Source organism: Cyphellophora europaea (assembly GCF_000365145.1).
Source record: "Cyphellophora europaea CBS 101466 unplaced genomic scaffold supercont1.2, whole genome shotgun sequence".
Taxonomy (NCBI): domain Eukaryota; kingdom Fungi; phylum Ascomycota; class Eurotiomycetes; order Chaetothyriales; family Cyphellophoraceae; genus Cyphellophora; species Cyphellophora europaea.
Genome location: NW_008481808.1, coordinates 3240867 through 3254312, shown reverse-complemented (window position 1 = coordinate 3254312; position 13446 = coordinate 3240867). Strand labels below are relative to the sequence as shown.

The 13446-nt window shown below is 56.3% G+C and overlaps 9 protein-coding genes across 9 annotated transcripts in view; 5 read left to right on the top strand and 4 right to left on the bottom strand.

The window, feature by feature from the left end:
* HMPREF1541_02742 (uncharacterized protein) overlaps positions 1–155 on the top strand; it is a gene marked incomplete at both ends in the record, with an annotated part of 438 nt that extends 283 nt beyond the window's left edge. Inside the window, one exon of the mRNA XM_008717097.1 lies at positions 13–155. Coding sequence (XP_008715319.1) covers positions 13–155 — 143 coding nt within the window. The remainder of the gene's footprint in view (positions 1–12) is intronic.
* Positions 156–461: 306 nt separating this feature from the next.
* Positions 462–1247, bottom strand: HMPREF1541_02741 (peptidyl-tRNA hydrolase; the record flags this gene model as incomplete). The annotated part of the gene is made up of 1 exon (XM_008717096.1): positions 462–1247. The coding sequence occupies one exon, from the start codon at positions 1245–1247 to the stop codon at positions 462–464; it is 786 nt and encodes a 261-aa protein (XP_008715318.1).
* Positions 1248–1644: 397 nt separating this feature from the next.
* On the bottom strand, positions 1645–2321 carry HMPREF1541_02740 (uncharacterized protein; the record flags this gene model as incomplete). The annotated part of the gene is made up of 2 exons (XM_008717095.1): positions 1645–1871; positions 1958–2321. The coding sequence occupies 2 exons, from the start codon at positions 2319–2321 to the stop codon at positions 1645–1647; spliced, it is 591 nt and encodes a 196-aa protein (XP_008715317.1).
* Positions 2322–3390: 1069 nt separating this feature from the next.
* Positions 3391–4761, top strand: HMPREF1541_02739 (uncharacterized protein; the record flags this gene model as incomplete). The annotated part of the gene is made up of 1 exon (XM_008717094.1): positions 3391–4761. One exon carries the CDS (start codon positions 3391–3393, stop codon positions 4759–4761), a length of 1371 nt encoding a protein of 456 aa, XP_008715316.1.
* Positions 4762–5587: 826 nt separating this feature from the next.
* On the top strand, positions 5588–7702 carry HMPREF1541_02738 (uncharacterized protein; the record flags this gene model as incomplete). Its single annotated transcript, XM_008717093.1, has 1 exon — positions 5588–7702. One exon carries the CDS (start codon positions 5588–5590, stop codon positions 7700–7702), a length of 2115 nt encoding a protein of 704 aa, XP_008715315.1.
* Positions 7703–8329: 627 nt separating this feature from the next.
* On the top strand, positions 8330–8950 carry HMPREF1541_02737 (uncharacterized protein; the record flags this gene model as incomplete). Its single annotated transcript, XM_008717092.1, has 1 exon — positions 8330–8950. One exon carries the CDS (start codon positions 8330–8332, stop codon positions 8948–8950), a length of 621 nt encoding a protein of 206 aa, XP_008715314.1.
* A 542-nt stretch (positions 8951–9492) lies between these two features.
* Positions 9493–10707, bottom strand: HMPREF1541_02736 (uncharacterized protein; the record flags this gene model as incomplete). Its single annotated transcript, XM_008717091.1, has 1 exon — positions 9493–10707. One exon carries the CDS (start codon positions 10705–10707, stop codon positions 9493–9495), a length of 1215 nt encoding a protein of 404 aa, XP_008715313.1.
* Positions 10708–11446: 739 nt separating this feature from the next.
* Positions 11447–11952, top strand: HMPREF1541_02735 (uncharacterized protein; the record flags this gene model as incomplete). Its single annotated transcript, XM_008717090.1, has 2 exons — positions 11447–11559; positions 11619–11952. The coding sequence occupies 2 exons, from the start codon at positions 11447–11449 to the stop codon at positions 11950–11952; spliced, it is 447 nt and encodes a 148-aa protein (XP_008715312.1).
* A 260-nt stretch (positions 11953–12212) lies between these two features.
* HMPREF1541_02734 (uncharacterized protein) lies at positions 12213–13400 on the bottom strand (the record flags this gene model as incomplete). The annotated part of the gene is made up of 1 exon (XM_008717089.1): positions 12213–13400. The coding sequence occupies one exon, from the start codon at positions 13398–13400 to the stop codon at positions 12213–12215; it is 1188 nt and encodes a 395-aa protein (XP_008715311.1).
* Positions 13401–13446: the final 46 nt, after the last annotated feature.

The following is a 13446-nucleotide window of genomic DNA, read 5'->3' as shown; positions in this document are numbered from 1 at the left end:
AAGAGGGTGAAGATGAAGAAGAGGGTGAAGATGAAGAAGAGGGTGAAGATGAAGAAGAGGGTGAAGATGAAGAAGAGGGTGAAGATGAAGAAGAGAGTGAAGATGAAGAAGAGAGCGAAGACAAAAACGGGGACGAGTCGACGCTGGAGGAGTAGGAGATCGAGTGTTGAAGGGGAGTGCGCTGGTTGCGATATGCCATATCTCTCAGGCTGATTCTGAAAAGGCGCGGGCTCTGGGCAGCGCTGACAAGGATGGCTTGCCAGCTGCTATTGGTGGATCCTAGAAAGCACGGACATCGACAGACAGCGCGATAGACGCGCTGAAGCATGAAATGATGCATCAGACTAGACCCCAGGGGTTCCACACAAACCTTGGACAAAAAGCGTTCTGCTGCTTTCAGACTCTAGATATGGCCAGCAGCCATAGAAGACCAATGTCTGACAAATCACATCTCCCGACTCTCACAACAGCTTCAACCCCCCCGTAATCCCATCCACAGCCCCCTTGGGCCCCAAGACGCCCAACACCGTCGCACTCCCCGCCTGAATCTGCGTCCGGCCCGCATCTCTGATAACGCGCGCCACCAGCCCCAAACTCATCGCCTGCCCCTGCAACAACAGCAACTCCTCCTCGCTCTCGCACTTGACCGCAATCTTCGGCTGCCCGCCATTCTCCCACCGCCTCAGCAACGGCACGCCCGCCGCACTGCCCGCCAGAGTCTTGTACACGGCAAGCGTGGCGTGCCCACACTGCGCGGCGATCTTGCCCTTGGTCATGCCGAGGTCGGTGCGCACCACGAGCATCAGCTTGACCTCGTCGGGCGACTTGGCTTGCTCTTTTAGCGCGGTGGTGTCGACGGCTAGGTCTTCTTCGTCGTCGTCGTCGTCCTCGTCTTCTTCCTGAGAGGTGTCTTCGTCGGGAGAGGAGTCCTCGTCGTCGGCGTCGCCGGTGCCGGTGCCGGTGTGAATGGCGCGCGCGAATTCTTCGTCGGAGGAGTCGCCTGGTTGGACGGTGACGTCGTAGGAGTTGGGCCAGGAGGATTTGGGGGCCTGCTTCTTACTGCGTTTGGAGGATTTTGTTCTTGATCCGGAGGAGGATGGGGTGGAATAGGGGGTGGAGAAGAGGCCCAGGGAAGAGCCGCTGCCGATGAAATAGCCTGCGACGAGGCCGAGGAGGAGGGTTGAGACGGAGAGGGCGAGGGTGGTGGGTGGGGTTTTCTCAAGGACGGCGGTCGCGGATGTGGACATGGTGGATAGGTAGGTGGGTGGCGGCGAGATGGTAGAATCGAAAGGGCCTGTGGAGTTACGAATCGTTGGTTTTCGGGTTGAGGGGCTGTCCGACGAATTGCAGATATGTTGATGTTGATGCAAAAGAGAGAGGTATAGGGCGTGTCACAACTTTTTTTTGAGATGGTTGGGGTCAATTCGGGGATCGTTTCCGGGGTGCGTCACCACGCGTGGGGCGAGCCTTGTGACCCCTGGGGCAAGGGGGTGTCTCCGCTCAGGGACGCCTGGAGAAGGCAGTTTTAGGCGAGGTTTTATGTGGTAAGGTTGTTATTAACATGATCCCTCCAAAATGCGGCTAAACAAGTCGTGTACACTGCTATCTATTCCAAGTGAGCTCATCAGCGCCACAATTCGAGTGTCAGTCCCAGTACTTCCGCAGGAGGCGCTCTTCTTCGCCCGACCACCTTGCGTACCCTGCCAAAAGGCCATTCACCAAATTCATGAACCCTCCAGCGCCTCCGGTGAACCTCATATCGGACATGTCTGCGATAAGCGCCTTCTGGACAAGTGATTTTGGCAAGCCCTCCTCGTCTGCGAATCCGTCGTTCGCCAGACCATACATGATGTACAGCGACTTTTCGAAACCTGCTTGGGTCAGTACAGTGTATCTTGTCAGTTTGTGACTGAACGTCAGGGGGAAAGGCAACACCGAGGCCAGCATTTCTACTCACCTGAATGTGCTGGAATACAATAGCCCGTGAATTTTATATCCGTCTCGCCTTCAGCAGTAAAGGTATGGGTCTTGCCGGCGGGCACTGTGGCGCTTTCTCCCGGCTTGAGTGTGAGTTTCTCCCCATCCAGGTAGACAATCAGATCTCCTTCGAGCGCGACGAACTTTTCAGAGTAACTTCGATGGAAGTGCAGGGGAGGCCCACCACCAGGTTTGCATAAGAGCGTTCCCTGCGTGTACTCGCCCTTTGTTTCAAAGCCATACTTGTCCACATGTATCGTGTCTTTCATTACCTTGTTGCTTATGATCCGGCGTCTGGCATCCAATATTCCCGGTGGCACATTTCGGTCGCGTTTGGCGGACATGGTGTAATATTGCTTGTGAACAGAAGAGTACTGCGCTGTTGGACTTTTCTCGAGCACGACCGACACTTATAGATGTCCGTCTGCAGGTGTACAAATTAGGTAAGTCTGTTGGCGTACGAGGCTCGCGTAGGATTATTCAAGAGGCGATTCTCAGGAAGCACGCACGCTTGAGCTGAAGAGTCAAGACCTCGTATTCGCTGACTGGCTGATTTGCCATTGGCCTCGGCACAGTGCAATGGTCGACTTCAGTCATCAGCTGAACACTGGGCATAGACGCAGGTAATCAATCGAGGTATCCTGTTCCGCGTCCACATCCCTTTAAATAGAGTCTGCCATAATGCTGACAAGAAACAAAGAGAGATGCGCGAGAACGATATTCACCTACTGTCAGAGATGTGGGAGGAAACCCTCTCCTGCGAGGCGCGGAAGAATAGTGAACAAACCTGAAGGAGCGTGTCGGTGTTTACTTGGGCCACAAGCCATTTGAGTATTGCATCAAATGCGGGAAATTTCGGCCACTGGACCAGCACTTCTGGAAGGAACTGGCCGAGCATGATTCCCAGAGTGGCACCGACGGAGTCGAATACTCGAGTGACCGCATGTAGCGCAGCTATTGTAGGCTAGCCCATGCTCTAGTCCGCAATCCCAGAGGTAGGCGGATGTTGGCGCCGGCTGGTGTGTAATGCTGAGCAGGTCTCGGCGCCGCATACGAGCTCGACAATCTCAACGAGAAGAGTGCATGAATCCATGAGACACGACGTCTGGCATGCGGTCGTAAAGGATGTGGGTGGTGATACAACAGGCACACTTGTTCGACAGTGACATGAAAGGATCAGAAAGCAAATACTGGGCTCGGGTTACTTGTTCTTTGCAACAACTGCACATCCTGTCCTCCAGCGCCACCGTAGATGCTGCTGGGTAGTTTGGGCACTGTGCCGTCACTTCACCGCAGCTTCGTGCGGTCTTGTCTACATTTCATCATGATTGCTACTCAGCAGCATTAATTCTCTTTTAATCCATAATTTGCACGTAGTATCAGTTGGGGCAACACAATGAGGCCGCCTTCGATATGGCTCGTACCCGTGAAGTCCTCTTCAAGATCTTCTACAGCTCTTCCTTTACCGCGGTCTTCCTACTGCTCATAGCCTTTGTAGGTGTCGCGCCGGCCGACAAGCTGTACGAGTCGTATCACCGGCGACGAGTCATCGACATAATCATCGTTGCAGCCGCATGGGTGCTGACCGCATTGATCGCGGCCTTCCTATACGGCACTCGCCTCTACACGAATCGCTCGATACTCCGAGACATCCCCAAAACGTTCCTCCCCATTGAACGGGAAGATCTTCCCGGGCGCAATGTTCATCGACTCATTCAAGAGACGTTTGCACGATCAGCCGTCGTGGCATATCATGCAAAGCCGCGCAGTCGGCGTATCGAGACTGAACTTGAGGGTGCGGGTGAGCGCATGCTAGTGATCACCAAGCAGATCAAGCAGCATCATCACGAGCATTCGATCACACCACACGAGCGTGTATTGTTGGAGCCGCAATGGGGCACTGTGGTCCACGCCGGCTGGCAGTCACCCGCTTCGGACGAAATGGCGAATCTCGAATATGCGGGTGTTGCGGACGAACTGATCGACCTCATCGAAGCAAAGGCTGTCAGCTTGGCTCCTGGCGACAGCCCGCTTGCGCTGGACGAAAGTGGGGTCCCACAGCCAGATGCCAGGATCGTTGATATGCTCGCCCGACCTCCAGACATGGGGATGCGAAACTACCTGGCAGAACTGGCAGACGTGGGCATGCTGCCTGATGCCGATCTCACAGACGAGTTCGTGTCCACTTACGAATACTCACGCTTCAGTGGCAAACCTTTGACGGAGACCGAGTTTCAAGGCATGATGCGCATGTTCGCCGAGCTTCTTCGGAGCATGACGGGGCCTGCTGTCGATCTCTTGACTTTCTCCGACGACGAGGGAGACGATATCGACGCCAAGCCTCGATCTTCTTCGCCTTCGGGAAATTCAAGCTTGTCAGCGTCGTCGATTGTGCACAACCCATCGGCGCCACTAGAGGTATATGAAGACTCGGTGCCTAGTATGTCGAGTACCTCTCTTGACGAAGGCACCCACAGCATGTACACCACGTACACCGCCCCACAGTCGGCTTCTCACTCGCAGTCGAGGCCTCAGCAGAGCTTTAATAGCAGGCCTAGTTATGTCAGACAAGGCACGTCGCGCTCGCGACCAAGCCTGAGGCAGACGCAAAGCAACAACAGCTTCAAGTCTGCGGCAACAAGTCGAAGCAGCAGGAGTGCTGGGACACAGGGTAGTGTCATCAGACTGGTTACGGAAGATGCGGCCAACCGAGATGTTGGTCTCGGCCTACCCTATGAGATCAGCGTCAATGGTTTTGGAAGCAGTCGGGAGGGGAGGGCCTAGTGGGCAACGGATTGGCTACGAATAATGATAATGGGTGGGAAGCGTGACTATGGTACATAGCGTCGGTGTCTTTGTTGGTCAAGTGGCCATATAATAGATCAGTAATTCCTTCTACTCAGTCTACTGTACGCTCTTCTCTGTGCTTCTCTGTTGATAGTTTGCCTGAATCTTGGCGGTAAGCGGCGGCTGAGGCTCTCGCCGCTTTAGGTGTGCCGTACTTGGAAGGATCGGACCCCGCCAGCCACCTCCCTAGTCGGAATCATAATGAACAACACGTCGGTCTGTTGCACAAGAACTTTCATCAACGGATATCAACTCGTCTTGGAAACTGTTTCCTCGAAAAAGCGCGACCGGAGTCCAATACCGATCTTCACGAATACGTGACCAAAGGGAATCGCGCTCCATGGACTTCCAGCGCCGAGTGAGGCACTCGGAGCTATAGCTGCTGACGCGCGTCATGCTATGCTCCGCCTGCACATCGCTCTTCACTCGCACTGACAGGCCCTGGTACCACATCCACGAGCGAGCGCTGTCAATCCCAGCCTATCAACACCATGGCTCGCCCGCTCAGTTAGCCGCCGCCGCTCGTGATGGATGCCACATCTGTGTCATCATATGGCGAAAGCTGTCCGACAGCGAGCGGGCTGTCCTCCTTAACACCTGGTCCAACACCTACCTCCACCGCTTCAGCCAAGGTCTGCAGCGTCTCTGGAGTTCTCCCCTAGCCCACTACTCGTGGTCACCCGTGTGGTTTTCCAAGGAGGATTTCGGGATATGTTTTCAATTCGGAGACAAGCCTTCGTGGAAGAAGGTCATCTTTCGGATCATGCCAACCAAGGAAAGCTGCGATGACGACGACAGCGACGACGACGAAGCCACTCCCATTGATCATGAGCTGGTCTCGCCCGTTTCCCCGGTATCGCCACTGCGGAACCAAGACCTGATACCCACAGCCCAGACGGCTCATATTCACACCTATTCCATGTGGACTCCCCGTATCCAACGCCTTGTCCAAAGATGGTATACAGCTTGTACCGAAAGCCACAAAGCATGTCGAGCTGGCTATAACAATCCTCATCCAGGCGATAACGCCAAGCACCGCTTCCAGCCAACTCGCATTCTCGACCTGCATGACAATAAGCTGCGGCTTGATTGTGCTCCAGGTGATCGCAGGGACCAGCGATACGCTTCTCTGACTCACCGATGGAGTATCCGACCAGAGACGATGCCCCGACTGGATGTGGATATGCTGTCAGAATGGGAGAAGAATATTGATCCCAAAATCCTGACCCGGACCTTTCAAGACGCCATCGATGTTGCACGAAGACTAAAGATCCGCTATCTGTGGATCGACTCGCTTTGTATCCTACAAACAGGTCCCGGCTGGGAGGCAGACTGGCAGAAGGAGGCCGCTCGAATGGGTGAGGTCTACCGACATGCTTTTCTCAACATTCAGGCTGGCAGAGACACAGACGCCGGCCCTTATGGCCTTTTCAAGACACCTAGCGTGCGGGATATTGAGCCTTTCAAGATTAACATTTCTCGAGAGCTGAATCGACCCGTACTTCGTTCTCACACAAAGAAGCCCCCACCAGCATCTGTTCAAGGCACGTTCTGGATTGTGGAAGAAGATTTCGCGCGCGACGAATTGATTGGCAATCCAATAAACAGGAGAGGCTGGGTCCTTCAGGAGCGGCTCCTGTCTCACCGCATAGTGCACTTCGGCCCGGACCAGGTCTTTTGGGAGTGCCGCGAGCTGCTTGCCTGCGAGACCTTCCCAGAGGGACTGCCCAAGACCATTCCGCAAACGCTGGCGCGCGCCGCAACTCTGATAACCCAATCTCCGACTGCGGTATTCGAGCACAAGAAGCCGTCTCGGAGCCTGACGTCCCGGGTTGTGTCTCCCAGCAAGCCGCTTCCACTTCCTTCGTTTCCGTCCTTGACCTGTCACAGAGATCTCTTCGGTTGGTTCTATCTCGCCGAGCTGTACTCAGCATGCTCCTTGACGCGGGAGACTGACAAACTCGTTGCCATCTCCGGGCTGGCGCAGATGTTCGGCCTCTCCTCATCCTATCTCACGGAGAATCAGGCAGATGTGGTAGCGTATTTACGCACGCTAGCTCTACCTCGTGCTGGAGGAGCTTTCGCAGAGCAGCATTGGGAGTACCACCACGAGGCTTCTCGACCGAGCGGGGACTACCTAGCAGGCTTGTGGAAGTACGACCTCATTCCATGCCTCTTGTGGCACGTCCTCAACGGCAGGCAGGTCAACGGCAAGCCTAGCCAGCGTATCCCAGGCACCCCAAGTGCTCCTAGTTGGACTTGGGCCAGCATCAACGGCTTGATCAACGCGAGCATCTACCAGTCGTGGGGTGCCAAAACAGATGGCGTGCACCTGGCCGAGCCGTCATACGCCTCCACGACCCCCGTGTTCGAGGACCACCCTTGGGGTCAAGTCAGCGGTGGTGAGCTCAGACTGGTCGGACGAGTCATACCCGAGGAGCGGGTGCGGTGGCCAACGGCCGACGAGCTGGAAAGCCACAAGCTCAGGATCAGCTTGCATACGGGCGAAGTCCACGCCACAATCCTGCGGCGATTCACCCGCAACTCTGCCAGCGTGGCCCGTCACCGCGTGCTGCAGACCGATGTGCAATGTTACATGGACGACATGGAAGAGTTCACGGTCAAGCTTCGCCGATCAGGGCCGAGTTTTGAGATTGGCTTGCTGCCCCTGGTTGGGCTGCAGCGTCGGCGGCCGACCTGGGACTCGACAACGGGATACGTTGATGAAGTGTATGAATACCATGGTCTCGTCGTTGTCGCGAAGCCGGTCGACGATATGATCCTGGCTGAAAGACTGGGGTACTTCCGCGTCAATGATACCAATGTCTTTGGAGCGGTATTGGCCCGCGAGACGGACAAGGAGATCGTGTTGGTTTGACGCAGGGAGTTAGGACCAGGCATAATATATGTTTTATCAATGCATGCGACTCGGTCCGTTCACCCACCTGGCATTCGACCAATGGAATGCTCGGTGGAACGGCGGCCGCTCTTCTCCAACATCCCGGCGATCCTGTACTTTGACCAGACCAGGCATCAATCTCTGTGTTGGGTGAAGTTTCACGCCACGGCCCTAGAAAAGAGACCAGAGAAAGGCTAACCGTTGTGGGTGTTGTACGAGCCCGCGGGGACTTTTCAGGCAACCTTTTCGTATGGAGGCTCCACTCTGACGCCTGAAACTCTCTCGGGCTTAACGGCAATAGCATCGGAGGCCTGGTATGGGGGCACTGCTCGAGCCTACTTGATACTGGACTCGGGGGCGCTTGATCCCTAGCTATTGGCTGAGTGGTATCGATGTACGCTTCGACTTCAAGTCAATGCGTAGACGCGTCGCGTCTGGTCTACTGATCGAAGGGCTTTCAGTCTATAAGTATTGGACCTGCTCCCGCATCGCAGGTCGTACGGCAGACTCTATTCTCACAGGGTCTCCAAGGTTTGCAGCAATTCCATCCATTCCTTCGCCCAGCAACTACCCAGACAAAACCCCGCTCTGCGACAGAACACCACCATGGCCTTCCACCCAACCACAAGCACCACCACCTACCTCATCACCGGCGCCAACCGCGGCATCGGCCGCGGCCTCGCCGACATCCTCCTCCGCCGCCCCAATACCACCCTGATCGCCCTCGTGCGCGACCCCTCCCACCCCACCTCCCTCTCCCTCCAATCCAACCCCTCCGGCGCCCCCGGCACGCGGGTCATCATGCTCCCCTACGAAGGCACCTCGCCCACCGCTGCCCTCAGCGCCATCACCACCCTACAAACCCAGCACGCCATCTCCCGCATCGACGTCGTCATCGCCAACGCCGGCGCCATCCTCTCGCGCGGGCCCGTGGCCACTCTGACTCCCGAGGAGATCGCGGCGCACATGGCCATCAACTGCACGGCGCCCGTGTTGCTGTTGCAGGCGACGCTGCCGTTGCTGCGAGAGGCGAGGAAGGCCAAGGAAGCCCAAGAAGGCTATGAGGCGAAATTCATCGCGGTTTCGTCGGCGATTGGGTCGACGGGCATGATTGACAGGCATTTGCACGCGAGCACGCCCGCGTACGGCGCGAGTAAGGCGGCGATGAACCATGTGATGCGCAAGGCGTTTTTTGAGGTCGGGGAGGATGTTGATATTGAGATGTAAGTTTTCTTCACTCACTCATTCACTCACTCACCGCCCATTTCCCACCGGTTTATTGAATCCCGTTTGTCGGGCGTTGGAGTTTGTTTGTCGGCCACTACTTGAGTAGGGAAGGATGGGATAAGGCTGGATTGAATCTGATTGGATTTGTGTTGTGAGAGCTGACCGTGGCAAAAATAGGATGACGCCAGGGCCCGTCAAGACGGATTTGACGAGGATGTTTGACATGAGTCAGGCGCCGAGGGAGTTGGTGGAGCGGATGTTGAAGGTGATGCAGCCGCTGGACCGGGTGTGTGAGGGGCTGATGAGGAATATTGATGGGGCGTCGCGGAAGACGACGGGTGGTGGGTTTAGGGATTGGAAGAATGATGTGTTTGAGTGGTAGTCATTTTGGTAGATCGGCCGCATTGTTTGGTTCGGAGGGAGGGGGTTTTGCCCTGTGTCCACGTGTAATGTGTCCGCGTACCGAAAAAACAGTCTTATCAAATGGACGGACCGGTTCTCCTCTCAGCTTTGGTATAGGTCATGCAGAGCACACACACACCTCACCTCCCCGCCCCATACCCCTCCACCACGGCCCTCACCCTCTCCAAATCAATCGCCTCCATCCTCTGGCCCTCCGGCCCCTCCATCCCCTCGGCCATGCACATGGCATTCAGAATCGCCTCGTGCACGACCTCGGCCGCCGCCTCAAACAGGCCATTGATGGTCGTGTCCTGCACCACGTCGACACTCTGCTCCACCCGTGCCGTCAGCCGCGCGTCCCACGTGCTCATGCCGGCGTCCGTGGGCGGCTCCCGGGGAACCTCGCTGGCGGTGGAGAAGGCGAGGAAAATGTCGCCCGACGAGTTGGAGCCGAAGCCGCCGGCGCGCGAGAGGCCGACGGTGGCGCGCTTGACGAGCCGGCCCAGCTGCGTGGGGTGGAGCGGGGCGTCGGTCGCGAGGATGACGATGATGGAGCCATCTTTCTTGCGCTCGGGCAAGGGTTGGCTTTGATTTTGCTCTTGCTCCTTCTTCTGCCGGTCCTGCTCCTCAAAGATCCGCCCCACGGGTACGCTGCCGAAATGCAAGTCCTGCATCTTGCCAAAGTTGGACTGGACGAGGGCGCCTACGGTGAAATCGCGCTTCTCGCCGCGGACGATACCTCGTACGACGCGACTGGCGCTGCCCGTCCCGGCTTTGAAGCCCATGGTCAGCATGCCCGTGCCGCCGCCGGTGTTCCCCTCCGGCACGGCATCGGCGCTCGCGGCCTCGATGCCTTTCACCACCATGTCCGGCGTCACGGCCATGGCGGCAATGTCGTTCATGAAGCCATCGTAGGTCTCGCCCACAACCGGCACCAGGAAGAAATCGGCGAGGCCGGTGTGTTTGTCGGCGTATTCGCGCGCGGCGTAGCGGTAGATGCCCTCGTAGCAGGACCCGACCGAGAAGCTGTTGGTCAGCACGACGGGGCTGTTGAGCAGGCCGGTCTCGTTGATCCAGTGGCTGCCGGTGAGTTCGCCGGAGCCGTTGAAGCTGAAGATGGCGGCGTAGCAGGCCGAGTCGAACCAGGCGCGGCGCGGGAGGATGGTGGTGACGCCCGTGTTGATTACGGAGGCGGGGCGTGACGGGTTGTGGCCTGCCGGCCGGTGAATGGAGCTGGTGTGCACGAGGACGCCGGGAACGTCGGTCAGGGAGTTGAGGGGGCCCGGAGCGTGGAAGCCGAGATGGAGGTGGGGGAGGAGGGAGCGGACGCGTTGGCGCGGTTGGGAGGGGTTCATGGTGGGGGTGGTTTGGGGTGGTGAGAGAGGATTCGGGGGAATCTGGTGCGAGATTCGTCGAGGGTACTGGACAAAGAATCTATATACAATTGTTTGCCGGTGTAAACCGACGTAGTGGCGTGTGACTCAATGGTAATGACCGAGGTCCGGACACAGTAGGATTTTGCGCGTGTACGACCAATGCCAACAGTCTATAGCGCTGTCAGGGGCACTAAGGCTCCTCCCGAATGCAACATGCAGGGTCTGCGTGTGGTACTAACAAGCGTATGAGTCAAGAAATTAAGCGATTAGCAAGATCGACGGACGAATATGAAATGTTGAAATATTGAAAACTGCCCCACGGCGGTGTGGACTGCGTCTATGGTCGGCGTGCGTCTACCTACCACTGCCTCAAGACAAGTAACCTGTTCTGCGGTCGCGCCGAGGGGGCCTTGAGAGTCAAGGTGACACTCTTCACTGACACAGTCTGGCTTCGGACAGATGCAAGGACCGTCGGTGAGACTACCACAAGCAGGTAGGCAGCAACATAAGTTGATCAAGCCAATGGCGGGCCTTCCTCGGGCTCGGTGTGGCGAGGCTCGCAGCGAGGGTGCTTCGGCCGAGCAGACCTCTAGGCAGCTGCATATCTGGAGATGGAATACTTATAGACGGCGGAATGGCGTCCATGGACGGATCTGTACAATAAGTCAACCATTCTGGAGATTAATTACAACTTGATCAAGCGTAAATCAACAAAAAAATGACCCAGCAAGCCGTGTCCCCTACCACCGAGATGGAATCCCACTGGGCGGGCAGCCTCCCAGCCTACGATACCACCGAGGCACGGGCGTACCCTCCCGATGAAAAGCGAGAGTCAGTCTGGATCCCACATTCAAGCCCGCCGAGGCAACTAACTTGTAATGTCTCAACAGGCCTTCATCTCCAGGTCCCTGCTCCAAGCACGGCCCCTCTCAAACCCCCCACCTCGACCACGAACTCCAGCAACCCAAAGCCAAGGGCTTCGTCACCGCGCTGATCGCCGCGCTGCAGGACGCCGTGGAAGAGGGCCACTGCACCGAGTGCGCGTTCGAGAAGACGGCGAGTATCTTGACCGCGTACGCGCAGGACATGCGGCGGGCCAAGAAGAGTGGTGAGGTGAAGTGGTCGAGGGAGGAGAAGAAGGCGCTCAAGTCGGAGATCAAAAGCGTGTCGAAGCGGGTCAAGGGGCAGGTCAAGGCGGGGATGAAGGATCGGGCGCAGTTGTAGAGTGATGTCGAGGCAGTGGGTGTCGGATTGGGGGTGTGGTGTATTGGTTAGATTAAAGTTGTTGCGAACTCGTCAGGAGTCCACTGCGAGAAGAACATCAAGTTTATCTTCACTCAAGCTTGGTATGTTTACAACCTAGTACTTGCTGCTTGAACTTGAGCCTCGACCAAGTTTGTTCAGGCAGCGAGTCCCAGATCCCAGCTGATTCTACTACCGTGGCATAGTCGGGGCGTTGGGCTGCAGCTCTCTAACAGCATTGATCAATCCTCCAGAGAATCCCATCTCTCTCGAACGTACACATACCCATCGTTTGTCAGTTCAGGTGGCAGACTGCAAGGCATGATCTCCTCTGTGCTAATAATAGGAATACCTACGTGATCGATGACCTTTCGAACCCCTAGCACCGACGCCCGGACAACACTCTCAAGCACAGGCCGCAGTTGCGTTATCTCCTTGTCCGTGAGTGGCTCATCGTAATTGAAAACTTTCATCCCTGTAATGATTTGTGAGTCCGTTAGACCTTCGATGAAGTCCGGACCGACAAGGAGGTCTTTGAAACCTGCCTTGTAGAAGAGTTCTCGCGCTCGACTAGGACCGTAGCCACCGCCAACCGCGTACCACCAATGAAGGCCTTCCACCAGTGTATGTGCAGCCGATACTCTCAATTCACCGTAGAAGGCCAACTCGAGATTTTTTAAACAGCGGATCACGCGCCTGAGACCCCGCTCTACGATGAGCATAGAGCCGCCCTTGATCTCCAGGAAGTTCCCAAGGGTTGGGCGCGTCGGACTCAGTCCGACGGCGAATATCCATCCTCCCCGATGCAGATCACTTTCGTCAATGATTGGATGCGTCACATGGCGGCCCCTGCCCACGGAAAGCGGGTTCTGATACCATGGCGGATACCCTTGGAAAATGAGTTCCATCTCGCGCTTGGTGACATCCAGCCTGCAGAAATGATTGAGACTGTTTGGAAGTCCGCGTTGTATCTTCACATACGCAGTCGTCAATCCCCCGACTGGTTTGAAGACAATTTGGAAAGATCTTCCGGTTTCGTAAAGTGCGTGACCGTTCAGAAGTGACAGGAATGCTTTTAGTGTCTTCGTATCAGTCCGGATGTATCTCGTGGTCAGGCTTAATTGTTTGGGCTTTCGAACGAAGTTGCCACGCCTGAATGCGAAGAAGTGTGACGCTGCTGCCTCCCAGCTCTCCGGGGTGATCTGGGCGCCAACGTGGCTGCAAGACTGTGGGGGGTGTTCACAAGTGTGAAGAGCCCCGTCTGGAATGTCCGTCCATTCAAAGGTCTCGCATTTTCCTAGCGAGGGCCATATGGTGCTCAGGATAGGCGATATGACGCTTGCGATGAAACCCAGAGACACTGGGGAAAGTGTCAGCGTAAGTGCGCATAGTGCGACTATCAGTGAGGCTAGACCCCAGTCCTCAGCCATCGTGACGCAGACTGGATCAAGCTATACGAAAGTAGGTTCTACTAAT